Source organism: Pseudomassariella vexata (assembly GCF_002105095.1).
Source record: "Pseudomassariella vexata strain CBS 129021 chromosome Unknown BCR38scaffold_11, whole genome shotgun sequence".
NCBI classification, from domain to species: Eukaryota; Fungi; Ascomycota; class Sordariomycetes; order Amphisphaeriales; family Pseudomassariaceae; genus Pseudomassariella; species Pseudomassariella vexata.
Genome location: NW_024467966.1, coordinates 459,214 through 485,897, shown reverse-complemented (window position 1 = coordinate 485,897; position 26,684 = coordinate 459,214). Strand labels below are relative to the sequence as shown.

Here is a 26,684-nt window from a genome sequence, read left to right as displayed (position 1 = left end):
TTTTTTTTTTCGTTTTTTGGCATTGGCAACGTATTCCAAAGTCAGTTTTCTGCAGGCTCTGGACCACTCTACCTCGCTCGGCCTCGACAGTCTCCTGCTCGCTGCTCATTGCTGAGTCCTGACTCTGCCGGCCGCCGGTCCTCTGAACTGCGCACCAACATCAATCAACCAACCACACCAACCCACGCACCACCGATCACACAGTAATACTGCTCCACTGCGTTGGTGGCCTTCTTATTCATTGGCCTCCTGCTCCTTCGGCGAAATTTCTGACCGCACCTGACAGCCAGCCAGAGCTTGCGTTCCAGCTGGCTCATTCTCATTTGACTTCAGTGACAGCCAGCAGGAAGTAGTGCACATCCAACCGTACCACCACCCTCTCCCCCTTTTTGTCAGGTCTGGTGTCTGGTCAGGTCTTCCGCAGTCAATCACTAGCCTGTTGTGTCGTTGTCGCCACCCGTCCAGGATTGGACTCAGACAAGCCGTCATCCCTGTCAGCCAACAGCGTGACGCGATTAAGCCTTGTCGGGTCGTCCAACCCTACCACCGTACCATACGGAGGCCACGCTAGCAGTTCTTGCCGCTGGCCCTTTCTGGTTTTGCGACCCCGCCAAGTCGACCTGGGCAGCGTCTGGCCTTTTCTCCCCGCCACCGCCCGCCTTCTCAAACACCTGGGCTATCTCGTTCCACCTACCTGCTCGTTATTCCAATTTTCTCTTCCATCTTCGACGTTCTTTCACCTCTTTGTCGCCGGCATCTTCTCCCCTTTTCAATAATCAAGATGTCTTCCAGAGTAGGACGATCCAACCCTCCGCCGCCAGCCTCTAACCGGCAAAACGAGTATTTCGTACCTCGGGATGGCATAGACCGCGAAGTGATTACGGCAGACATCTGTCGCTATCTAGGCAACGATGCCCTCGTCCGGCCGGGTGTCTACGAGGTACTCGCCGCTCTTTCCTGAACTCGTCTTCGTCATCGCGCTGACCATAGCTGTTCCTCTCAGGCACAAACTGGCCAAGTCGTCCAGGGTTACTTCATTACGGCCTACAGAAACCTAACCACAGTGAGTGTCACGTTACCCCGGCTGCAATCGAACAGTTGCTCAATTATTACCCCTACGCAGGCTATGATCGAAGACCTCAAAGCAGATTCTGCACGATGGGATCAAGAACGGCGGCAGCAAACCGCCCGCAACCCGGTTGGAGGTACTATCGCCGCGAGTGACGCGAACGGCTTGTTTATCAAGAAGTCTAACTCCCCGATAGTCCAGTACCGCAACTCGGACACACATCAGTCCCGACAGTACTATGGCCCGACAGAGGGCTCAGGTCCAGCAGCTTACCAAGGAGACTCTCGTGATGCCATGCATGATTCCACTCCGAGATACCCAGGAACCGGCAATGCAGGATATACTGGAGCCGCTGGCTCGTATTCAAACCAGTCTTTTGGTAACCAGGGTGGGTATGGTGCTCAACAGGGCTATGGTTCCGCGCAACCACCGCAGTTTTCACCGTCAACCGCGGATATGACCTACCAAAGAGACGTCGCCATGGCGGGAACAGGAAACTACCAGCCCAATGCGGAACGGCCATATACCCAGGTCAACACGCATATGAGAGTCAGTGGGGCAGACCCGTCGTCGATATATGGTACGAGTGACCCATACTCGGCCGGCCCAAGAGGAATACCTGCTTCAAGTATGGCACAGGGTAGGCCAACGTATGTGACTTCTGGGCCTCCACCACAGGCATTTCCACCAAGCTCCTCTGGCCCTGGCTACTACACACCGAGTGCATCCGCACCGACGTCTCAATTCGCTCAAGTTCAACCACAAGATCCGTTTTACGGACGCGGTACGTGTACGAAACGCTTATGACCACCTCTCTCGGTAGTTTCTGATTTTTTAGCATCGCCAGCAGGCACCCAATCGTATAGCTCAACACAGGCACCACAATATGAGACGGCCCCAGCGACTCGCACTTCAGTGCCCCCGCCGCCATCCGGTGCTCAGATGCCATCTAGTGGATCCTCCTCCTCGCGCCGTGACGCGGAACGCGCGGATCGTGAGCGCGAGCGTGACCGTCACCAGCACCGGAGCCACCGCAGTGGACATGGTCACAGCAGCCGCCCCTGAGCGGCCGTCCAGAGGATTATGAACGGACTTGTGGATTTGTGAGACTGCCGTCTTGCCTGTGAATTCCTGATGATTTGTTCATTTTCATTGTCCCTGGAGTTCGAGTCCCCTACGGTCCGTTATTGGTCTACTTCCGGTCAGACGCTTTTCCATCAAGGTACCATAGACCTGCATGCGAGGCTCGCACAAGATTCGAGAGTTGCAAGTTTGCATTCTTTGATGATATCTCAGGATCGTCGTCTTTTCGGATCATCTTTCATACTACTGGAAATGGCCGATTTACAATTTCTCCCTGGATCGCACGGACTTTTCAACCAGAATGGACATGGCGCACTTACGGGAACTGCTACGATTTGCACGATTTGCATATGGATGGTCCAGGCCGGTTGATGATTGCTGTTTCTGTTCATCTGGCTTTTGTCAAAACTTGGCTTGTTCTGCATTACGTTATACCAGACCTGGGCGTGGTACGGGAAAAGAGGACCACTCAATTGACTGATGACACTGAAGATTTTCCCCTGCGACCTTGCTGTCCGGATCTAGCCACGAGGTTGGAGGCTGTCTGTTTCCACTTTCCTGGGTTTTGGGCTTCCTCGGATGGCGCAGGATATGGTGAGGCGTCAAACCTGTTGGGGTTACTAATAGAATAGGGCTCGAGATCCGGACAGCAAAGGTGAGCACTAGAGGGAGTGTATATATATATGCCAACCTCTGAGTGAAGGATTTTCCATTTACACACTACTGTTTCCCCGGTCATGACCTTTGGAACAGCTTCGATCTTTACGTACTGACTACAGCCACCTTCGAAGGAGCCCAATGCCAGCTATTATTCCACAGGATACCACAGGATACCCACAGGATACCATAGGATACCACAGGATGCCCATAGGACAAACCATTCAGGACACTAGGAGATCAAGGCCTATGGACTCAGGAACTGCTTCCACGGACCTTAATTGGAATTCAATGTGATGGATTTGCGCATCATTGTCGCATTCAGAAATGGTACACAGCACATTAATCAGGATTCGTCCGCCAACTTCATGGATTATATCTCGGATCACTGCCTTGGATCAACGCTGCCACCTGAGAGAGGCTTGCGGCTCTACTGAGCATCAAAAAATATCACATGTCATGAAGAGATTCAAGTCTCGACCTTGGTAAGCGTCTCCCCGTTATAATTCCCTGGATGAGCCAAATACACAGCTCTTGGAGCGTTGGACGTCAATATTTCTTTCTCTCAATTTCCCGGATCACCGCTGGCATTTTGCTCAAATCGGCCATTCAATGTACTGGTTTCAACTAATGCCGCAGAGATGTGAGCGCAATCCCACACGGAGGATACCCGGATCAGACTTTCTCATTGCTTGCGGCTCTGCACTTCAGGCGTGTCACTTCTCCCCAAGGACGTATTTTGTTGCTCTTGAACGACCGTTTTGTCACCTCGCCACTTTCGCGGACAAAATACAAGACACCATTCAATAACACCTTACCATATTCCGGCTTACTCTGCTTTTCATGATGCGAGCCACCAGAGGTCAATGTTTAATCCATGACGGACCTTGAACCCACAAGCATGCATCACTGGATCTTGGATATCTGGATTTACCCGTTTGCTACGGACATACATTACCCCAGCAGGACTTGTCTCCATGGACAAAGGATACTCACCCCTTCTATCTGCGCCATTGTTAGTAGTCGCTTTGTGTTTCTGTTCTGTTCCCTGTTATATTCACCGTGGTTTGACTGGATAGCTGGAGCTCTGTGGGCGTAAATACTGACTCGAACCAAACAGGCAGATCAAGGTTTTGGCGATTTGCTGGCGGGCAAGACGCAGAGATGGGGGTGGCCAAAGGATCCGAGATTTGGTTTTACCTATGCTGGATTGAACAGGTTGTTGTGCGGGTTGGATTTGGAGGTCATCATGGTCCTGTTTTGCATGTTGTACGTGTATCTTATAATTATGTCGAGGACGCAAACATCTTCGACATAACATTGTGGTGGAGATAAATGACATTTGAAGTTGTTGGACAATGAAACTTCTCCATGAGGCATGCATTGTGTATTATGTCGCAAGTGACACTCAAATTTTGCACCCAGAAGACATACCAAAGAGACGGTTGCGACTACAATATCTGCTGAACTACTTTCTTGAAGGCCTGGAGGGTTTGTTTACCGATGGCGTACGTCAGAGTGGCTACTTACATGCAGTGCAAACTTAAAATACGATACTGAAACTTGAAACACTTATGAGTATTATGCATGGAACTCATATTGTTTGGCGGATATACGCTTTGGAGATGCCGGAACCGACATCTACCTCTCAGTATTACACAGGATCTATTTGCAAGCCCGGAACCTCCATTTGGTAGTGGTGGTAAGCTTTGTTGGAACCTGATCACGGTGGCAAAGGAAGAGTTCCAACAATGTAGAACTGTGTCACATCTTGGCAGGCGTAAACACACCATGTAGACGAGGGCCTCGAGATTTTAGGGCCAGCAGCCAGCAGCGCCAGATATGCGTTATGGCAGCTGCAGCTCAGCAAACCTTATGCTGACAAGCCGAATGAAGACCGCTGCGTGTGGAATGTGGAAGAGCCTCATCTCAACTGCATGAATACTTACACACCTTACCCAGCATGTCCTCACTAAAACTTTCATCCAATACTCATTGCCCGCTGTGTTGGTGGCGCAGAGGATAGTGCGCTTAACGACGATGAAATTCGCTGTCAATTCAATGTTCGTTGGGCATGGCCGCCCTTGTGGGCCGTAGGATCTCTGGAGATTGGGAGAGGGTTGCCCGCAACCCTCACCGCCTTTGCCCTGAGGTCCCTGCTCGTAACCGCCCAAGTGGACCCCTGGCTGAACCCTCAGAATTTTTTTCTCAAGAAATTTCTGGGAAATGTAAGGGCAGAAGAGAACTCGGGTGTTGCTCAGCTGGTACCGAAATATTGCCACTTACTACTGCATGTGGCTGTTGCGTTACCGGCGACATTATGCTAACTGTTAGAACTATTGTCAAGGTGTTCCTCGTCGTGGGCTTCGAAGCCACGAACAGAAGCGGACATGTCGATAAGGCGTGCCATCAACGAGGGGTATATTCTGGAGGTGATTGGCGATAAAGTAAACCCTGGCAAAAGAGGGACCATGATGAACACACAGGCTTTTTGACGTGGAACCGCGCATAGTACTCCATATCGCCATAAACATCGTCAATCTCTCGTGAGGCAGTCTCCCTGAAGCTTTTAAAAGATTACTCAGCCGAATAATGGACGGCTGGTACTGATTGAGCTTTTTTCACTGTAATAACCTGGGTATATTTGGCAAAGACGTGGATTCGCAGGAAGGCCCCCCTCACGTGTATGAACTCTGAACGTTTGAGGCCCCTCGCTGTTGACGATCTGATCTGGAGTGCTGTAACTTCGTCCCATGGGCCATGAATGATAATTTAGCCAACACGCGCAGCTTGCTGTTTAGAAGTGATGAGAGACCAATATAAACCAACTGTGGTATTTCCCCTGGCCAGTCAGCGGTCTCTGTTCGTGGTTACTGCCGATTCTCCTAGGGAATTCAGGATGTTTTGGGCTGAACCGGACAACTGTTGCCAGTGCCGCCAACCAGATCGAGGCCTAAATTAGCACACAAATCGAGAAAGTCCACACAATTCGTCAGTCGAGTCGACTGTCTAACCCAAATCCGCTATTTCCCTGCTGCTGCTTCTGACGAATGCCCCGCCATTTTTGATGGCGGTCGAAAAACAAATGCCATTGTAGCCATACATAATTTTCAAGCTGAACGACCTTGACACCACCCCGACGTCAACTCTTACTTTCGACCTCTCATCGTGAATCGACCCGGTCGGCGGGCATTCAACCGAACTCTATTCATTTCCATCCACCCACAAATATATCACTGTCACGGCCGCGAGCTCCCCCACGATGAATGTCGATGCCATCAGGAGTCGCGTCGTCGCGACCCTTTCCCCTGATGCCAATGTGCGACGGGCTGCCGAGATCGAGCTGAAGACTGTAGGTGCCCCCTCTTGGTTATCTTTGTTTCCGCATTGCAGGAACTGGCTGCTCACACACACCCTTCGCACAGGCCGAGTCGCATGCAGGATTCACCGACGTCCTCCTCGATATTCTGTCCAACGAGCCTGACGATTCTATCCGCCTTTCCAGTACGTTCCTGTGCTTCTTCTTCGTCCTCGTCCACCACACACATACACCAGCCCTGTCCGTCCTTAAACTGCTGCATGGCAACCTCGGACGTGCACCCATATATTTCGCATTTCAGCCGACTAACCCCAGTTCTTCTTCTTCCTCTAGGCGTCATTTACCTCAAGAATCGAACAAATCGAGGCTGGTCCAAGAGTGACCACTACCCTGACGAGCCCCTGATCGCCGAAGATGAGAAGCACCGGTTCCGTGATCGCATACTTCCCATTCTGGCCTCCTCTAATGGCCCCGTTCGCCAGCAGCTGCTACAAATGATCCAGCGTATCCTCCATTTCGATTTCCCCGACAAGTGGCCAAGATTTATGGACGTCACCCTTCAACTGCTCCACGCCAACGACCCGGCCTCGGTTCTTTCCGGGTTGCAATGTCTACTTGTCACCTGCCGTACTTATAGATTCAAAGGCAGCCAGGATGGGAGTCGAGCCGAGTTTGATAAGATCGTCGAGGCAAGCTTTCCCAGGCTGTTGGAGGTGTGCAATGAGCTCGTCAACCAGGAAAGCGACGAGGCCGGCGAGATGCTTCACATCGCCCTAAAAGCTTACAAGCATGCGACCTGGGTAGGGAGTCCCGTAAATTTCCACCGCACTTCTTTCAAGATTCGCACGTCTAACAATTGCACAGCTTGAGCTCTCGAGCTTCCTGCGACAGCCTCCGGTCAACATCGGATGGTGCACCGTATTCCTCCATACCGTATCCAAGACCATTCCCGCCTCGGCCATGCCCGAAGATGTCGAGGATAGGGAACGACATCACTGGTGGAAGGCTAAGAAGTGGGCATACTTCAACTTGAACAGATTGTGGATTAGACATGGCAACCCCCAGGCTGTCGACACCAAGGACGACGAGGCAAAGGCGTACGCCAAAGAATTCGCCGCGACTATTGCCCCAGAGATCCTGCAACACTATCTACTGGAGGTGGAGAAATGGGTTTCCAAGACCGCTTGGCTGAGCAAGCCCTGCCTTTCATATACCCTCGTCTTCCTCGACGAGTGCTGCCGGCCGAAGGAGATGTGGAACCACCTCAAACCGCATGTGACGAATCTCGTCACGCACCTAGTGTTTCCTGTTTTGTGTCTTGGGCCGGAAGATCTGGAAAAGTTTGAAGATGAGCCCGAGGAGTATCTGCACCGAAAACTCAACTTCTACGAGGAAATTTCGGCTCCGGATGTTGCCGCTACCAACTTTTTGGTCACCCTGACCAAGGCTCGGAGGAAGCAAACGTTTGAGCTGCTCAAGTTCATCAACGAGGTGGTCAATACGTACGAAGCAGCCCCCGAAGGCGAGAAGAACCACATCGGCAAGGAGGGTGCGCTCCGAATGATTGGCACGCTAGCACCCGTGCTTCTGGGTAAGAAGAGCCCCATCGCGGATCAAGTCGAGTACTTCCTGGTCCGCTTTGTCTTCCCAGACTTCAAAAGCTCCCAGGGTTTTCTTCGAGCTCGGGCTTGCGACACGGTCGAGAAGTTTGAGATGCTCAACTTCAAGGATCAAAACAACCTCCTCGTCATCTACCGGCACATCCTAGACTGCATGGCCGACCCTGCCCTCCCCGTGCGCGTCACTGCCGCGCTCGCTCTGCAGCCCCTGATTCGGCACGATGCCATTCGGATTAGCATGCAGCAGAGTATCCCTACCATCATGCAGCAACTGCTCAAACTTGCCAACGAGTGCGACATCGACGCGCTTGCCAATGTGATGGAAGATTTCGTCGAAGTCTTCGCTGCAGAGCTCACGCCTTTCGCGGTTGCGCTTAGTGAGCAGCTCCGTGACACGTATATGCGCATAGTACGAGAGCTTCTGGCGAAGAACGACAACGGCCGTGATGACGATGGGGAGTACGGCGACTACCTGGATGACAAAAGTATTACTGCTCTGGGAGTACTCCAAACCATTGGGACGCTGATCCTCACATTGGAGAGCACCCCTGACGTGTTACTGCACATCGAAGCGGTGCTGATGCCTGTGATACAGATAACGTTGGAGAACAAGCTTTATGGTACGTTTATGATTGTCTTCTATTTTGAGTGGGTGACTAACTTTGCTCGTAGACCTCTACAATGAAGTATTTGAAATCATTGACAGCTGCACCTTTGCCGCCAAGAACATCTCGCCCACCATGTGGCAGGCTTTCGAGCTTATTCACACTACCTTCAAGTCTGGAGCCGAGCTTTACCTCGAGGACATGCTACCCGCGCTAGACAACTTTGTTCAGTATGGCGCAGGTCATCTCACCCAGTCGCCTCAGTATGTCGAAGCCCTGTATGGCATGGTTCAAGATATGTTCTCGGATCAGAAAGTAGGAGGGGTTGATCGAATCTGCGCTTGCAAGCTGGCCGAAGCCATGATGCTCAGCCTGCGCGGTCACATCGATCAGTGTGTGACAGGGTTTATCTCCATGGCCATGACAGTCCTCAGCGGTCCTGAGGTTAAGGTCAAATCATACAGAATCCACCTGGCAGAGATGGTTATCAATGCCATATACTACAACCCGCTTCTTACGCTCTCCGTGCTTGAGGCCAAGGGCTGGACGAATAAGTTCTTCAGCTTGTGGTTCGGAAGCATGGATAGCTTTACGCGTGTCCACGACAAAAAGCTTTGCATCGTGGCCATCGTCTCGCTTCTGAGCTTGAACGCTGATCAAATACCGCCAAGCGTCATTCAAGGCTGGCCAAGGCTCCTCCATGGAGTCACCGTACTGTTCAGGACGCTGCCCAGCGCCATGAAGAACCGAGAGGAGGCACTGAGAGATGACTTCCAGTTTGACTCCAGCAACTACGAGTACGATGACGAGGATGAGTGGGCAGAAGATGACACAAACTGGCAAGCCGAGGACGAGCCCGAGGAGCCTGCCGATGCTCGTGACGAGAGCACTGCGTATCTCGAGTTCCTTAACGAAGAAGCCTCCAAGTTCAGCCGCCTTGAAAACACCTACAAGGAAGCGGACGACTCTGATGACGAGCTGGGTGAGGACTCAGTCCTGCTCGAGTCGCCATTGGACAAGATTGAACCGTATCAGCTATTCAGGGCAGCATTAATAAGTAAGTAAACGGCTAGAAAACACAAACGTAGTTGATGACGACTAATCCTCGACAACAGAAATGCAAACTGAGCAACCGCAACTTTACACCAACCTCACAACACCTCTCTCTGCTGATGACCAAGCCGTCGTTCAGAACGTCATTCACCAGGCGGAAGCTAACGCGACTCACATTGTGCTAGCTCAACAGGCGGCCGTGGCACAACAGCAACAAGTGGCAGGACAGATTACTCCTAACGGCGGTGCCAGCTAAATATAGGCCGCCTCTTAGTTCTGAAATATTGGCAGCCGAGTTAGTGGAGAAACTGTCTCAGCTGAGCTCCCAGCAAGGATGTTAGATTTGATTCTCCATCGCCGTGGCGAGTGGCTTTGGTAGTGGGGTCACAGTGGGAGCGGTCTTTGTGGGACTGACTTGGAGATGTCGGTCACACCACAAGCAGAATAGTTTACCCTTGAGGAAAGGAGGGTGTAGATCTACTGAATGTCATGAGGAACTGGGTAACTGAGGCAATGGATATGAGATGACCGGACGAACGAACGAACGAACGAACGAACTTAGCAAGCATCCCTTAAGGTAAGGTATGGTTATTTATTACTGGGAAAGAGCCCTGGCCTGAGGGCAAAATGGCGGGATGGAACAAGTTCCACGAAAACGTCGATACGGCACGATGACGGCTTGGGCAAAGCATTTTCGGGCGGTTGACGATGAAGTGTTAAAAGATTATTAGAACGTGCAAACAATATCACCAGCGTTACCGAATTATTACATGCGGATACTGGAGAGGAGCTGTGGCCCCTTCTTAGCACCCCACCGCCATATACGAACGAACAGGTGAAACCATGTATAAACACCTGAGAGCGGTGAAAGCAACCCAGTACTAAGTGTGGATCGAATGACCCCTTGCAAGAATTCATGGAAGTTTATGAATTCGCCTGCAGGAGCCGAGCTTCATGATGATAATGGGGACATCTTCGTTACACTTTGCCCAGGTAGAGTTTGCCTTTGCGAATTTGCCATGCAACTAACACGCTGACCAACCACCCACGAATTTTCTCCCAAGTCTCCTTGACTGATGACTCGACATCAATTCAGAGTGCCGATCAACTGGCTGTGGGGATTCCGTATGGTATTTTGCTCATTCCTTCTAGCTTCATAAGGGGGCTGGCTGCGTGGGTTCTAGCTTTAAATTGGCATGTGGATCGTCTTGTTTACATAATCCCCGCCCGGTGGAAGGGTTGACCTATTCTCGGCCATTTTTAATATTAGAGTAGCCGGCCATTGGCCACTTCGGCAGAAAAGCATTCGGCAGTGAGCGGGACCAGGGACAGCCGAACAATGCCTACCGGCGATCCGCATAAGGGATACGGGAGATTTCAGGTAGGGCTGAGCAAGAAGCTGGAAAAAGAAATTCATTCTGATTGACTGGTTGATCCCTTTTGTCTTGGTTGTCTTGGCGCTACTGACTAGTGACAAATTCTAGCTGGGATCTAAGGAGGTGGGTGGTGCAGCATACTATGATACGAATTCTGCATGGGTCCAGTTGAGATGAAGGGATAAACAGAGCTGACTGCTGGTTGCTGATTGACCGACTTATAAGGAGCCGACTTCGCTCCGAGACAGAGAGAAGATGGTTGCACGCACGCGATTGCCTCATCTCCAATATCTCTTTGGTGCTTTTTGTTCCTTGTGGTCATACTATGAACATAAGCAAGAGATGAGTAGTGTATAGCCGCCGAGTCAACTTGAATACCCTCATTATATCTTCGCCAGACCACTTGGCACCGAATAGTCAAAGATTCTCAGTCATATACCCATTCATTTATTCAGACATTTACACCTTGTCTCATCATAATGCGTTATTCAATAATCACGCTGCTGCACGCAGCAGCAGTAACACCCGCCCTCTCCTCACCCCTCCTCACCAACCTGTTCCCCAACTCATCCCAATCCCCATCCTACGACGCCATCATCGTCGGCGCCGGCCCTGCGGGTATCATCGTCGCCTCCCGTCTCGCCGAAGCGGGTAAAACCACCCTCCTCCTTGAAGGCGGCAGCTCATCCTACTCCGTCACCGGCGGTCAACAGAGGCCGGCTTGGTTAGATGGCACCAACATGAGCCGCGTCGACGTACCCGGTCTTTACAAGTCGATTTTTGACAACTCGACCGGACCCAGAAGTTTGACCTGCCCGGAAGACGAGACGAATTACTATGGAGGATGTACCGTGGGCGGGTCATCGGCTATCAATGCCGGGTTGTTCTTCCAGCCGCCCGCCGCCGACTTGGATACGTATTTCCCCGCCGGATGGAAGAGCGCCGATATGGCCGGGGCGATAGCCCGTGTGAACGCGCGGATTCCGAGTACCGATTTGCCGAGTACGGATGGGAAGCGGTATCTGCAGAGCGGTTTCGAGGCGGCGCGGCAGTGGCTCGTCGAGGGTGCGGGGTATACTGAGGTGGACATCAATGAGGAGGCTGACAAGAAGGACTTGGTGTTTGGAAGACCGATATATGACTATGATGGAGGGCAACGGGGCGGGCCGGTCAAGCATTATTTGCAGGATGCATTGAAGTTGGGGAATTTCGAGTTGAGAACGGGGACGAGGGTGCAGAAAGTTCTCAGGACGAAGGGGTCGCGACGGGGGTTGTGGCTACGGTGGATGGGGAGGATGTCACTATCAGCTTGAACAAAGGCGGAAGGGTGGTGCTCAGCGGTGGTGCCTTTTCAAGTCCCCAGTTGCTCATGGCGAGCGGAATCGGCGACGCGGAAACCCTCACCACCCTGCACCAGGCCGGTAGACTGGATGATCTGGAGATCTCTGACTGGATCAACAACACCGCCGTTGGCGCAGGCCTCTTCGATAACCCGAATACCTTCATCGAGCTGCGGTCCCCCAACGTCACCAGCTACACCTACTCATACGACAACCCCGTCGCCGCAGACAAGCAGCTCTACCTCGACACCCGCTCGGGACCCTACAGCTTCGCCTCGCAGACGAGCGTCTTCTGGCGGTATGCCCAACACGACGATGGATCTGTCACCGGGCTGCAGGGCACTATCGACAGTTCGGGTTACAGTGACTTCACGGACGAGCACACCATCACTCTGAACATTTATGGCACGTCCGGCCTGAAAAGCGTTGGTCGAGTGGTGCTAGACGAGAACTTCATCGCTAAGCCCACTGACAATGTGTATTACAGCGACCCGCAAGACGCGGCCGACATCGCGGCTTTCATCCGGGAGCTCTTCGACGCTCTGCCTTCCGAAGGGTCGGAAGGAGCGGGGCTGACCCCGTTGAATATCGCCCAAAATGCGACGGTGGAGGAGATTAGTGCCTACGTTACAACGATGAGTGATTATGCGAAGGGCAGTGTGAACCATTGGAGTAGTAGCTGCAGGTTGGAGAGTTGTGTGGATGGGGAGGCCAAGGTGGTGGGCATGGACAATTTGTATGTTGTCGATGGGAGTATTGTGCCGCCACTGACGGTCAATCCGCAGATGGGGATTATGATCGCAGCGGAGAGAGCGAGCGAGTTCATTTTGGGGGCTTGGAGCGCTTGAGATGAACGTTGGCGGAAAATATAGTAAACATAGTAATGATATAATAGTTCGGTGGTGCTTACTTGGTTCGCAAAGATGCAGTGCCATAAGGAGATGAAGCACTGATAAGACGGTGAAAGCGAATTCCAGGACGATGAAACAACAATATCGTGTATTGTACTTGATGTGTACCTGAGTACACTGTCTTCTTGGATGGGCCCTTGAAAGCCAGCAATTGAACCAACTACTGCTTACTACGCCTCATTAACTCCCAATTCCATCTCCAGAACAGAACAGGCCACTTGTATGAGACTTCATCCCCAGAACAGGTGCTCCTCCTCTCCATCTTTATACTTATCCACCTCCACGGGCCCATCCATCGCATCATCAGCCAACACGAAGCACTGGTCCCGGAACTCAGGCCAGTTCCAACCAGCAACCAAGTCATTTGCCAGCGTTGTCGCCCGCTCAACGCTATGGTTGACATTATCTCCTCTTATGGCCGTGATATCCGCCCCCTTCTCCTTAACACCCTCCATATCAATCGCAACCGACTCCCCATACCCATCCGTACGCCCGTTCTCGAAGGGATGCAAGGAATCATGGCGCATCGAAACTCGCTGCCCATCCACGACATCATGGGAAATCTGGCACGTGTGCACCTCGGGCAAGGAGGCGGCACCATCGCGGCCTCTCAAAATTCGCTCCAGGCTCGCCTCGCTGATCGGCTCCGCGACAAGGACGAGATTACCCTGGGGCGGCGGAGCCAGACGTATGACGTTTTCCATGAAGATTCTCGAGTCGGGGCACCGAAAACACAATACCTTCCATCCCTGAGCGCGTTCCAGGAGCTGCGTCAGCGTGAAGCAGTTGCCCATTCCGTGGCGGCTATAGATGGTGAGGAGATCAAGTTGGAGACAGGGGAGGAAATCCAGTGCTTTGGCGAGGGAGTAGGAACGCGGCTAGGGTACCAGACTATCCTCGTCTCTTGATGCACACTGATAACCGAAGTGAGCAGGCGGCTGTCGAACTGGTCGTCTGGGAGTTAGTAGACGAGTGCGTGGCCGTGTCATTCCCTTGACGGTGTAGAGAAGCACCTTATGAAATGTAAACGAATTTGGCGATCGGCTTGGTTCCGCCCCAACGTCTCGTCACCGTGATCTAGCAATACCAGCAGCCCGTGTGTCGCATCACCGTCACCTTTCGCTTGACTTTGGTTCATCAATTCTTGAGAGCTCATTTCGCGTATATGGCGCGGGAAACAGCTATTCTTGGCCTGTTGTGATGGGTATATATGAACCTCGTTTGTGATATATGCTTAGGCTAATAAAGAGGCTGAATATATATACCTGAGCTGTGGGATCTGTTCTGTTTTGAGTCACATGTCATGAAGAGATTCAAGTCTCGACCTTGGGTTTATCCTGATTCGCAGCTTAGCCAAGTTGCTATTGGCTCGTCTGGAATCGATATATTTGAATGCTGAGAAAGAGGTATCTCCCAGACCGCAATCCAGAATTCTCACTCGCAATGGAGCCTCGACCTGGAAATGAGCTTGCTTTTGCAAATGACTGAATCACCTACATGAAGGTAGCCAGCAATGCGTTGGGTTAGCTGAACTGGGCCAACTGAAGGCAAAGAGGTGCGACACAAGGCCAGCATCTATTGATGCTAACTCTGAGAAACCCCAAAGAAACTCGGATAAGCGTATGCTTAGCCGAGGAAGCAGCGGACCATCACCGTTCCATTGGATTCAAGAAAGGGACTTGGCTCAGGCAGTGGATAGGGGTTCCGAATAAAGTAGGCCCGGCTGAAAGGTAAGGTTATTCCAAAAATAGCTTGTATGTTCCGAGATGAAGGGTAGAGACCCCTTGACGTCTTATATTGATGGTGTTTGTTGATATTCCGGTGAGCGGGGAGTAGGCTCACCTTCCGAAACCCAGAGCGGGTAAGCTTCTCGTTGACGAGCCGAACATTGGGGGGATCGGGAATACAGAGAATTTCTACTCTGAACCTGGGACCTCTGGAGAGGGAGTCTAGTCCAGTCCTTACATGCCTCCAACGTGGGATGAATGACAACCGGTGTAAGAGCTGAGTGCATATACCCACCTGTAGTCTGCAAACGAGACCACAGCTCTGGCCCTTGGATGCCCAATCTGTATAACCAAGCGTTGATCCTCTTTCTGTCTTGAGCGCAGCCTCTTTTCCTCTTGTTACTTGGTACGAGGCTTCTGACAGTAGTCGAAGTGAAGTTTGTTCTAGCTGGGTCAATACGCAGCCATCGGCTTGCTAGTGACCATGACTAACGAAGGGCAGTATCGCCGCAGCCGCCGATACGGCTGTCGGATGCCCGACCATCATCAAGTCTGTCGTCAACCCAGTGTGCAACCAAGCATGCAACAAAAACTGTCAGTTCGTCACGACGGTGTCAAATCCGTGTGGATGCCCATCAGCAATCCCCACAGCGACACTCCTCGCCCCATGCGGAGGAGAATGTCCCTATGCCGGCTGCAGCGCAATCTTCCGGTCCACCAGCGAGAAATGTCCAACCACGACGTCGTCGACCCATTGGACTCGGACGAGGACCCGAACAACCAGCACGAGCTCCACCACAACCGTGGTGACCACCATCATCGTCACTCTTCCCAAGCCCACCAAGACGACATCAACGACGACGCCATGCCCGACGGTGACTAAGACGACTATGCCCGCCGACTGCAGTCCGATCCGCTGCCCCGTTCCTACTTGCGCTTTGCAGGAGAAGATTGACGTGCCGTGCGGCTGTGCGGGTCCCAGCACGGTGCTCTTCGTCCAGGGCTGCCCGACTGCTTGTCCGACGGGATGTATGACCCGGACGACCACCGTCACTGAAGTTTGCACAACGACAACGGCTTAATTCAATAAGCGGACATGGGACGGGGATGGAGCTAGGATGCAGGGGTTTGCTGCTAGAGCAAGGACTCCATCTGTATTCGTCGGTTTGCAACTGCCAACTTACTTTAGCTGATATTGCGACTTGCAAAATCAGCTTCCCATTTCAGATGGAATCCAGTATCAAAGCACATACCATGCAAGCCATTACGGCGCTTACACCGTGTGCGTTATCACTCCCTGTGTACTCCAATGTACATTCTGACTACGAAGTGCCCCGCGATGCCATGGTTATACCAGTGGTTAGGTTATCTCATCGATTACATAGGCGCATCACCCACCCTAATAACAATGTTGACCATTGCCTCACAGACTTTATTAATTTGCCGTTGTAGAATGCCCTGCATGACTATATAGTACGGAGATGTCTACGCTGTCCTCTCAATCGAGGTCTTTCGCCCGATCTTGCTAGCTTTTCCACCTGTGAGCTTGATGTAGTTGTAGTACAAGGCGCAATATCAACGAGTCCCTAGCATCTCGATCCATTCGTAGGTTATTTAATATCCTTATGAACACAGGCCTTTGTTGTGTATATTCGCACAGGATTTCTCGGTACATGCCGTGTAGTAGCCACAATTACTAGCACAGTATAGGATACGTTTTTAAGCATGCCCTCTATGCTTACTCCACGGGGCAAGCTATACTCGAAAGGATTTCCATATCTAAGATACAGTACCGGCAGATTCATACATTCTACAGTACACAGCGAATACCAGCTTGTCCTCCACGCAGTCCCTCGAAGGTGAGGATTATGTTATTATTATTAAATACGCCGTAGGCTCGAAGCCCCCGGTACCTCTACTAGTACTCCCGTATGTCAAACCGTGCCCTAATGGCTAGACTAAATACATACGCTGCGTCGTCGGTTCGCCCTATTGGCGACTGCGTTGCGTTCACTACCATACTACGTTGGTTCTCAACCTACCAACAAAGTCCCCCCTGAGAAGATCGATGCTATCTGGGCCTTGAAGCTGTCCGACCCGTCCCTAGCAGCCACCTTGCAATAGTCCCACTAACTACTGGTTCTCCTGTTGCCGTTGCGAGGTCTCTGCGAGAGTATAGTGGCCGTGGTGCGATGGCGGCCCGTAATCGTTCCCTCGGTCCTTCCAACAGCCCGCAAAAGAGGATTACGTGCTCTGCCGTCTCAGGGGCGTCGCCACAGCGGCATAGCGGCGAGTACACGCCAAAAGCCCCTGTCTTGAATAAGAAGGCTGCTAGTCCTATTTTTTCCGTCCTGATCTGGCACAGCGTAGACGCCTCCAGTCGGTTCAGGCCGAAATACTTGCCCCCTTTCGGTATCTGCATCGAAGGGCCCTCCGGTTCCTCAGCGATAGCGCGTCGCTGGCGATTGTGATGCTCTGCTCCGGTGAGCCATCTCTTCCTCCAGTGGCCGAGGAGGGCAGCCGGGACTTCCTTTTCCTCACTCATCCACTCGGAATGAGGATTATGATAACATAAAGCTCTTACCCGTTTGTTCAGGTGCTGTATCTATGCCACACGCTAGCTGCGTAAGCTGGAAAGTAAGGAATCAGTATCCAGATGCCCAGGTCCTAGTACTCGAATGCGGGCTTGAGCTCACTACAAGCTAGCTATTCAGTTATAGAAACAGCTTCATAACTAAACTACTCTATCGCTCACGCCGAGAGATATATCTTTATATTATCCTTTCAAAATGTATCTAATTTTAAATATATATTGGCCTACCTTCTTCTATCTCTTTTTATAATTCTAGGTGTTATAGTTATTTAACCGCTAGCTTAGTTATATAATATACGTTATACGGAGACTTTTGGTATCTCTAGCTTCTACCAGATTATTGCGTATATTATAATAAATATATTGACGACGGGCAGTGAAACCACCCGCAGGTTTAAGGTGTGAAGATTATGGCAACGAATAACAAGATCCTCAACAAGACCTTACTATCCGGGAGGTGGAAAGAAATGACATGATCAAGAGCTCCTTGCCCTGATCGGAACGACAAGTACCTCAACAGGTACTAACAACTGTAGCCTCAGCAGGCTGGGGAAGAAAAGGAACCTCAACAGGTCCTTGAACAATCACCTCAACAGGGGAAAGGTGGGAACAATGGCCTCAGCAGGCACAATCAGATCTATAGGGGCAACAAAAGTACCTCAACAGGTACGTCAGACATTGAATGCCTGTCCAAGTAAAGAGAAATTGGTTCAGATTACTGTGGAAAAGGCCGCTTGAATTCCTATCTTTTTTTCAAGAGAGTGACTATGTACATAAGGTCTTAAATACCCTTCAAGAACGCGCTTACATAACTCGTCTGAAACCGAAAAAAACGAAAACGAGCACCCAAAAACCCTAACCCCACGTCAATATTCGCTTTAATATAGGATTTCACGTAGCTGTAGCGCTTTATCCTACAGTTCTTATTAAACTTCTCGGTTATAAATCGAAAGGCCTAGGCGATTAGATTACTTTAGAACTCGATATAGAAGACTCGACTCAATATACTCAAGTTATCATAATCTGCTACTACCCTAGAAACTCTAGACATGGCTCATCCGGGTTCTATACTGAAGCGAGTGTATTATTGCTATGATAAGGGGGAAAGAGAATGGTACGAAAGGTGGTATGAGGATCCCAGCATCTTATAATGTGGTGCTGCAGGCCTTGAATATACTCTGGCCATAGCCCACGACACTAGTATGTCAAATTTATCATACAGGAAAATAGCCATCTCATCTGAACAGAAGTCGGGTTTCTCAAGGAGATGCTCGAGCAATGCGCTTATCATAGGAGCTATGATGATTCCCCGTCGACCAACGGTGTTTGGAGGTGCTCGTGGGGTTCCAAAGCATTCGAGGTTTGACCGTATGTTTCGGACGGATTACCTGCTGCAACGGATAGTACTTGCGATTACCCGGTTTCGAATCTGTAATGTACCCAAAGTGCAAGATTTGGCGCTATGACGTGTCTGCCAGGAGCAACTTGCGGCCGCTGGTGTGGAGAGTTCCATCCGGCGAGTGATCGATTAAGAACTTTGCGGTTCTTTCCAAGGTATCACGTGGCCTGGATTCAGCCCAAAGGGCGGCAGCTGGAGATTGATAAGCTCAAGCAAAAAGGATGCTGTATTTGTTTGTTTCTTATCTCTTTGGGTCTTGTCTGCTCAATCGGGTCAGGTGCAGGCTTTTGTATGCCGGCCGGCGGTACCTTTGCAGCTCTAGGGTTGCAGGACGGCCCTTGCATGTATGCCCCACAATTGCCTGCAGTTCTTCGAGACAGCAACAGCGGATTATTCTGTTCACTAGAGATAGGGTGATAGTTACCAATAATATTATAATTACACGTGATGTGCCAGCGGAATTGCCGGCCTGAGCTCATAGTGAGGTGCAGCTACTTGAGGCCCTTGGGAGGCTTGGCCCAAGCCCCCTCCCCCACCTGTACTTCCCTTCTTCACCGTTGTATGTAGCCGGAATGCCAGTACCGATGCAATCCCGTAGTGCGTATATAATCAGTAAAATAACCCAACTATTGGTATAGGCATGACATTGCTGACATTGACTGGGCATTCAGAACATCAGAGTACATGGAGGGCTTCAAAACGCACTGCGTAAGTGTCGTAGATGGTTGGTCTGGTCTGTACACTTCATTCCATCGGAAAAAGGAAACCGACTTTGCAAGTCACTGTAAGCTGAACGAAAATTAAGAAGTGTTATAGTGTCAGATGGCATCTGTTCTAGAAAACACAGTGTTCTAATCTAGACCTCTTTTTGTGCTTGGGCCAAGTGTGATAAAACATTGTCGTTCCCCGCGTGACCCTATTTTAGAGCAGGCGCTATGACGAAGCCCCAAAACAATGGCAGTGGCAGTCGGCGGTTGCCGACCTCACAGAACCCGTTGGAATGCTACACCGACCTTGGGGAATTAAAGTATCGTGGAACGCCAGATTCATAAACAAACTGCCGTTGATACCTCTGTTGAATAGTACCAAGTGCAATTGACTTCATCCTAGAGTTCCAAGCTCAAATCGTCCACGATGACTACTCGATACAGGGTCGAATGTGAGTTCCCCTGTCGTCCGATCCCAAGTAAGATCAGGAAGCTGACCCGTCATATCAAGATGCTCTAAAAACACACAGAAGAGATCAGTTCATAGGTATAGCTTCTTACTGATCATTATCGACATTCTTTACATCATCATCCTCAACTGCTTGTCTCCAAGATAGAAAGCTCTTTTCGATGTTGCACTGCGTTCGGTGTATGGAGGCATTGTTGAACGACAGCGCCACTGCGTGAAAGATGTAGTAGGCTCTTGCGAGGCATTCTCCCCCTCTCCCTCTCCCACCACCGGGCGGAAAATCGCTGCAATCCATGACGTCTGAGAAGCATGAGACTCAACAAGGTTACTAATTCGGTACAGAATGGATCAAGGGCCTTCTAGCCGTCCCGTTTGTGCTTTACTCCCAACCAACGGGAGTCTTCAAGTCTCATGGAGTGAGTTTCACCCAGATGTCAGAAGAAGCACACCGTCGGTATGCAGAGATCATGAGAGATGTTGAGGGGATGCTTGACGATCACAGTGAGTATCGGCCATGTCGCCCAACTTCAATGGCTAACCAGAACCCAGTTTCGCTTCAGGTGAATGGCAGCACGTTCCCTTCGAAGCTCAAGACCCTGGTCCCAACTGTAGGGGTCTTTTTCACTAGACTGCCGCTCGAGGCAGCATTTAAGTACCAGGACCATAAACGATTCATCTCGTCGAGACGCTTCGTGTCTCCCTCGTTCAACGATGTACGGTTGATCTTGAACTCGGCCCAGATCATGGCGGTGACCACATATGGTACGCTGCAGTTGGCCACCTTTGATGGAGATGTGACGCTTTATGATGACGGGGAGAGCCTGGAACCAGCCAGTCCCGTAATTTCCAGAATGCTGGATCTGATGCGGAAGAATGTCAAAATCGGCATCGTCACAGCAGCAGGCTACACGACGGCAGACAGATACTATGACCGACTCCACGGTCTGCTGGATGCCATCTCCACATCGACCATCTTGACTCCCCAGCAAAGACAAAACATTGTCATCATGGGCGGCGAGGCAAACTACATGTTTGAATTCGACGCGTCATCACCTCACCTGCTCTCGCCCGTCCCAAGAGAAAAATGGCTTACGCCCGACATGGCGGCCTGGTCAAGCAAAGACATCACTGCCCTCCTCGACATCGCCGAGGACACCCTAAGAGACTGCATTAAAACGCTCGACCTGCCCGCGACGCTGATGCGCAAAGACCGCGCCGTCGGCATCATCCCCACGTCGCCAAAAATCCGGATCCCGCGTGAATCTCTCGAGGAAACGGTGCTGGTGGTCCAGAAGACGCTCGAGATCAGCGTCGGCGGCCGTGACTATGACAACAAGGTGGTGCCATTCTGCGCCTTCAACGGCGGCCGCGATGTCTTCGTCGACATTGGCGACAAGAGCTGGGGCGTCAACGTGTGTCAGAAGTGGTTTGGCGGCGGGGAGGGCAAGTTGATCCCTGGGGAGAATACGTTGCATGTGGGGGATCAATTCTTGAGCGCCGGGTCGAATGACTTCAAGGCTAGGAGTGTGGGAACTACGGCGTGGATTGCGAGTCCGGCCGAGACCGTGGAGTTGTTGGATGAGTTGGCGGACTTGATGGAGAAGAAGTTGAGTTGATTGCTTGCTACTGCTACTTGAGATTCCTATGAAAGGCGTGCTGGAGTCACTCGGGTTTAGGTTGGTTGGTTATGATTGGTCTTGAGAGACAAGTTAGATTGCATCCATGGTGTATATCAATTCACCCCTTAGATGATTCGAGTCTTTCAATCCTACCATCTCCTATTTGTCCCATGTGTCTGATAACTCGGACAAACAAATCCCTTCTGCAATTGATTAAAAGGACCTAGTTTACATTCGAGGCTGCTGTTTGTGTGTTCCTTTCAATGACGCAGGAGCCGAATCCCTTGGTTACGAGGCTAGGTAGTAGCTTCTTCAACCCTTTTTGTTGTTCGGTGAAGCCTCTCGAAACATCACCAGCCCAAACAACAAAGCTGGCTTTCTCCCGACACTAATACCATTGTTGGTCTGGTTCCAATGTTGTTCCACTATTCTTCTTCGTGTTTAACCAATATGCTGGGACGCAAAGTATGCCCGCGTACTGATTCCCCAATCCCCACACGCATCACAGTCTTGACTCCATACCCCCAGAACCGAACCCCATACCTTCCCCAAGCCCAACCAAGCAATCGACATCCCTCCTCCTCTTCGCTTGCCCCAAAAATGTGCCAACCCACCTGCCTAACCCCGCCTTGCCCCCAATTTTCCCACGGTCGCTACATCCACTCCGATTCCTGCGAGTATACAACCTGTGCCTACCTGCTCCCCGGTGCCGATCTGCAATTCTGTCCCGCGCTTCATCTTCTCCCCCGACGCCATCTACACGCAGCGTTCGTACTGCTCTCTCCCGTGTTTCCGCGATGAACTCGCCGGCATCAGGAGAAACCTGCAAATCAAGATAAGTGTCTTGAGCAGTAGCGGTGAGGACGCTCAGAGTTCGTCGGGGCCGATAGTGGTTAGCAAATTCTCCTGCAAGGGCCGCGATCCGGTCATGGTTTGGCGGAGGCTGGCCAGTTTGGTCGAGGAGGTTGATCAGGGGGCCGAGGAGAGTGGGAATGATAGCGAGGGGATAAGGGAGGTGAAACTAGATTTGGGGGTTGCGAATGCGCGGTACGCGGATGTGGTGGCGGTGCTTCGGGTGCATGTGAAGGGTGATGCAACCGAGGGCCAGTCGGCGGAGGAGTTGGCGGCGTTGGCGGAGAGGTTTGAGCGGTTGAATGGATACTTCCTCTCTGGGAAGCGCTAGAATCTTGAGGCTTTACTGGGATGATTTGTGGGTTATGCTCTGCATTCAATATTAAGAGTATGTCACATGAAGAGCACCCCTTGATGTATCAGGTTACGGGGTTTGAGGTTGAATTGGCGACAGCCAACACAATAAAATTGTTAACATGTGACCGTGTCTTTCTCATGGATAGTTGGACGAAAGGCATGTCGGGGAGATTCTACATCATTCCACTTCAATACAAAGGCAAGCAAACAGTATGGGGGGAAGGAGTGATGTCTGTATTGACATAATGGGACAGTCTCAGTCTCTTAGTATAAATAACCTCCACGCACCGGGAACCCAAACGCCTCCGAGGGAACCTCTCAACATTCGTCCATCCATCAACTGACTGAACGCCCGAACGATACAGACCGAGCCCTGATCCATCTCCTCACGGTGGATATATATTTTGTTGTTGTTTCCTTATGTGCAAAGCAACCATTCCTCAGCGCAATTTCGCACTCCTGGTAGCTGTGTCGCCATGCAGCATGTGCCGGTTCTGCACGTAATCTCTGATGAATATAAAAAAAAGAAAAAAAAGAAACAAACCAGAAACCCCCTCCAATGCTGCCTCCGCTGTCGCGTTTTGTGCGATGAAAGTATGTTTTTCTAGTGCGCGCCAGTACCATGCCATTTTTATCTCATTTCATAACCTCCAAACACCACAACAGGCCATCCAAAACATGGTGAGACAATCAAGTTCTTCCCAGGACAGAAGAAAAAGGGGCAAAAGGTATCAAAAGGGGGTATTTCCAAGTAGTGCTGTGTTATAAGTTGAGCAGTCCATCCGCCGTTGAGACCACGTCAAAATCCTGCGTGTCGTGAACCAGCCAGCCTCCAACGTTTATCCGATCCAGCGATAAAGTAGCAAGATACAAAGGAAATATTTCATGTGCAGTAGAAGAAACCGGCGCAGTGTAATGTGGTGGGTTGCCATTTACACGAATAGCAAGTGATGCCGAAATGAGAGCATGCTGGTCCGAGCAACTATCAGTTGCCAATTGGCCAATACGATCCGGACTTGCGGAGACTGGAGAGACTCAGGTTTCCTAGTTAGGGGGGTGACTTCCCGAACTTCCCAAGGGCCGACCGAAATTGTTACTGGATTTGAACCTAAGAGGAATCTCAGCCATGTCGTTCTCCTCCTGGTTCAACTCCTTCTCAACAGTGCCGTCTGCTCCAGAGACTAGTGACTGCTGAGGAACCAAAGGTCTGGTATGTGTCTCGTCAATGCCGTTTTTAAGGACCGTTGGTGTGGCGTTGTCCTCCTTCAGGGATGTCTGAAGTTGTTCATCAAGCTTGTGAAGGAATATTTCGTCGTGTTGGGGCATGTTGCGAATCATGAGCGGACCCTTCAGTTCTGCATCCCCATCACTGGGTCGAAGCGGTGGTAGCGCATCCTCGGAGCCACCATCATGCTGTCCATTCACATCAGCGTTGGCAGCAGATGCCCCATCATCGCCCACTTGGAGTCCCTTGCTAGTCGGTTGTCGGATAGGCGTCGACGTACCGGAGCTACCGGCCGTGTTGTTTGCCTCGGTAGAGACTACAGTTGGGAAACAAGAAAGGCTATGGTTGGGTGTGTGCCCAGCGTGCATCGTGAGCCGATCGTTTGCTGGTGCTTGGAGGGCCTCTTTGGTCAGCTCTGCTGGAGAAGACTTCGACCGACTGCTAGGCGAGTCGTTGTTGGAGCCCACAGGCGAAGGTTTCTTTGATCCCGCCAGAGGCGAAACCGACGATGCGCCGTCTGTGAAGGTCACCTTCTGGACAGCGGATCCCTTTATTCGAATACCTTCAAGCTCCGGAATGAGCTCGTGTACATCAATTGAGGGGATTCGTTCCTGAACTGGTGAACAGCTTTCTGCAGACCCGGCGCCAGGTGATGCGGACTGCATGCGCGGATCCAAAGGAACGAAGGGGTGCGACTCTGGGGCAGTCATCCCAGGCCCAGGAGACACTCCATCAGGAGGGCTTCGAAACATAACTGTGGGAACATGGACATTCGCCGTACTAGCCGCATTTCCTGCAAACCCCACGCCGCCGGCATGAGTGGCAGGATCCAACGCCCCGTCGGTGCCGCGTCCCAAGGGAGCAGCACCGCCTGACCCCCGTGTCAGCTGATCGACTTTCGTCCGTAGCTCCGTGTTCTCCTGTTCGAGTTGCCTGATCCTCGCTAGTAGTTGATCCTCCTCGCGGGCCCAAATCAACCTATCGTCATCCATCATGGCCCGCTCCTCCTTGTATATCTCCTCGGCTCTGGCTCGATTTGCTTCAAGGTGGGCGCGCTCGGCCTCCCAGTTCTCCAACAGCCTCCGATTCTGCAGTGTGACACGACGGAGTTGGAGAGCGATAACTTGGCTGCTTATCTGCTCCGGCGACGAGAGGAGGGAGTTGCCGTTCACAGGGAGCAGTGAGGGTGATGTCACACGAGATCCCGCTGTTCGAGTCTGTTCTTGGTAACGCGAGGGCGAAAGGCTAGCAGCACGCTGTTCGCGGACGTTTGGAGGGTTGCGACGAGGCGCAAGATGGTGTTGCTGGGACTGAGGCAGTGTTCGTTGTGCTTTGTTTTTGACGTTTGAAGGGTGCATATGGTTTCCAGGCGGTAATGAACTAAGCTGGGACTCGTCAAAGTATGGCGTTTGGTTGGCGACAGGCAGTGCTAATGGAGATATAAAAGAGCTCGGGTGGCCGTTGACAAGATCCGATGTGAAGGAGAGGCCACACTCGTGTGGGTCGAGCATGGCGCCGGACGGCAAGAAAGAGTCGTTCGGCCTCGACATGATGAGCGTCATTTGGGCAGTTGTGACACTGGGTCGCTGGCTACTCAGAGTAAGAAAAACTTCGACGAAAAGTAGAGTTGAGGATGAGAGAGTAAGTAGATGCAAGCCGCGAGGAAGGTGCGATCCCAAGGCGTTCAAGGTTAAAGTTTGGGGCAGTTGTTCAAGGTTCAAGGTACCAGAGCAAGAAGTTTGGATCCGTTGCGATGGGATGGCCAGGCGGTTTCATGTGATTCCCACGGGCAAAACAGAGACGCAACGAGGGACTGTTTACTTCAACTTAAAGTATTCGTGTGAGAGAGCATGTGCGAATGTTCCGATTTATCGACAAGCACCAGTGACGGAAGTCGCTAATACTTGAATCTTGTATGAGTGCCTGGTTCGTTGCTATCAACCTGTGGTGAGCGACCACCTGGCAGATCTAAGGGTAGATAATGCTCCAGCCTGCAGGAAGCTTGGGCAGCGCTCAAGAACCGCCAGATAAGAGAGGTTGGTTGTCTTGTTGAAGACTCGTGATCGTGATGCAAGTGAATGCGGGAGCTTCTCGGTAGTCAAGCACAAAGTACCAGATCCACTTATTTCGATCGAGTAATTCAGGTCATGTCCACGAGACAGACTGTTTTGGATGTTTGGCAGTTGGATGTGTATTGTGCAAGAAACATTTTCGTGAGAGAGACGGAGGGAAAAGAAAGAACGAGTGATGGGAAACTCAAATGATGGATTGGTCCAGGTTGGGAAGCTTGGGTTGAGATGGGACCCTCACGGTGTCGTCCTCGCCCTGGATCATGGGTCGTGGGTAGGAACACTCGAATGTGAAAAGGTCCATTATCCCGGCCCATACAACCGGGCGTCTTCGTTGGTCGTTGCCCATTGAAGCTGGTTCACTACTCCAAACTCGGCACTACGTTAACGGACCCCTGCCGTTTCTCGCCATGCCAGGCACAATTTATGGGGGCCTCATCGGTTTTCATCGACGGCAAAATACCCCAAATACCCGAGGGCTAGAAATGTTCCATTCTGGGAATCCACCTTTTTGCAACTGGCCGTCAAACAACCGCGTGCGCTCTGCCTGCCTCACTTGCCACTATTGACACACACTATGTATTATAGCGACTGTTTGTCTCTAATAGAGATGCGATGTGTTGAGGACAACGCTT

The 26,684-nt window shown here is 51.4% G+C and overlaps 7 protein-coding genes across 7 annotated transcripts; 5 read left to right on the top strand and 2 right to left on the bottom strand.

The window, feature by feature from the left end:
- The first annotated feature begins 635 nt into the window (after positions 1-635).
- Positions 636-2,040, top strand: BCR38DRAFT_43366 (uncharacterized protein). The gene is made up of 3 exons (XM_040860266.1): positions 636-940; positions 1,004-1,063; positions 1,124-2,040. Exons 1-3 carry the CDS (start codon positions 782-784, stop codon positions 1,874-1,876), a joined length of 972 nt encoding a protein of 323 aa, XP_040712858.1. The 5' UTR covers positions 636-781; the 3' UTR covers positions 1,877-2,040.
- Positions 2,041-6,071: 4,031 nt separating this feature from the next.
- BCR38DRAFT_349412 (importin-beta domain-containing protein) lies at positions 6,072-9,661 on the top strand (the record flags this gene model as incomplete). Its single annotated transcript, XM_040856491.1, has 6 exons — positions 6,072-6,161; positions 6,235-6,313; positions 6,462-6,928; positions 6,993-8,367; positions 8,420-9,409; positions 9,468-9,661. 6 exons carry the CDS (start codon positions 6,072-6,074, stop codon positions 9,659-9,661), a joined length of 3,195 nt encoding a protein of 1,064 aa, XP_040712857.1.
- Positions 9,662-12,106: 2,445 nt separating this feature from the next.
- Positions 12,107-13,023, top strand: BCR38DRAFT_441756 (uncharacterized protein). The gene has a single exon (XM_040860783.1). The coding sequence runs from the start codon at positions 12,151-12,153 to the stop codon at positions 12,967-12,969; it is 819 nt and encodes a 272-aa protein (XP_040712856.1). The 5' UTR covers positions 12,107-12,150; the 3' UTR covers positions 12,970-13,023.
- Positions 13,024-13,262: 239 nt separating this feature from the next.
- BCR38DRAFT_487685 (uncharacterized protein) lies at positions 13,263-13,826 on the bottom strand (the record flags this gene model as incomplete). The annotated part of the gene is made up of 1 exon (XM_040864184.1): positions 13,263-13,826. The coding sequence occupies one exon, from the start codon at positions 13,824-13,826 to the stop codon at positions 13,263-13,265; it is 564 nt and encodes a 187-aa protein (XP_040712855.1).
- Positions 13,827-19,621: 5,795 nt separating this feature from the next.
- BCR38DRAFT_397219 (IMP-specific 5-nucleotidase) lies at positions 19,622-21,731 on the top strand. The gene is made up of 4 exons (XM_040857664.1): positions 19,622-19,910; positions 19,970-20,005; positions 20,270-20,428; positions 20,477-21,731. The coding sequence occupies exons 1-4, from the start codon at positions 19,886-19,888 to the stop codon at positions 21,541-21,543; spliced, it is 1,287 nt and encodes a 428-aa protein (XP_040712854.1). The 5' UTR covers positions 19,622-19,885; the 3' UTR covers positions 21,544-21,731.
- A 415-nt stretch (positions 21,732-22,146) lies between these two features.
- On the top strand, positions 22,147-22,729 carry BCR38DRAFT_487682 (uncharacterized protein; the record flags this gene model as incomplete). The annotated part of the gene is made up of 2 exons (XM_040864183.1): positions 22,147-22,313; positions 22,363-22,729. The coding sequence occupies 2 exons, from the start codon at positions 22,147-22,149 to the stop codon at positions 22,727-22,729; spliced, it is 534 nt and encodes a 177-aa protein (XP_040712853.1).
- A 1,070-nt stretch (positions 22,730-23,799) lies between these two features.
- On the bottom strand, positions 23,800-25,491 carry BCR38DRAFT_349544 (uncharacterized protein; the record flags this gene model as incomplete). Its single annotated transcript, XM_040856499.1, has 1 exon — positions 23,800-25,491. The coding sequence occupies one exon, from the start codon at positions 25,489-25,491 to the stop codon at positions 23,800-23,802; it is 1,692 nt and encodes a 563-aa protein (XP_040712852.1).
- Positions 25,492-26,684: the final 1,193 nt, after the last annotated feature.

What these genes read in the sequence shown, in the direction of transcription:
- BCR38DRAFT_43366 (XM_040860266.1), top strand. Translation starts at nt 782, where the DNA reads ATGTCTTCCAGAGTAGGACGATCCAACCCTCCGCCGCCAGCCTCTAAC. An exon ending in TCCGGCCGGGTGTCTACGAG is followed by an intron (nt 941 to 1,003) that starts GTACTCGCCGCT and finishes TGTTCCTCTCAG; the next exon opens with GCACAAACTGGCCAAGTCGT. An exon ending in CCTACAGAAACCTAACCACA is followed by an intron (nt 1,064 to 1,123) that starts GTGAGTGTCACG and finishes ACCCCTACGCAG; the next exon opens with GCTATGATCGAAGACCTCAA.
- BCR38DRAFT_441756 (XM_040860783.1), top strand. Translation starts at nt 12,151, where the DNA reads ATGGCGAGCGGAATCGGCGACGCGGAAACCCTCACCACCCTGCACCAG.
- BCR38DRAFT_397219 (XM_040857664.1), top strand. Translation starts at nt 19,886, where the DNA reads ATGACTACTCGATACAGGGTCGAAT. An exon ending in TACTCGATACAGGGTCGAAT is followed by an intron (nt 19,911 to 19,969) that starts GTGAGTTCCCCT and finishes CGTCATATCAAG; the next exon opens with ATGCTCTAAAAACACACAGA. An exon ending in GGGGATGCTTGACGATCACA is followed by an intron (nt 20,429 to 20,476) that starts GTGAGTATCGGC and finishes ACCAGAACCCAG; the next exon opens with TTTCGCTTCAGGTGAATGGC.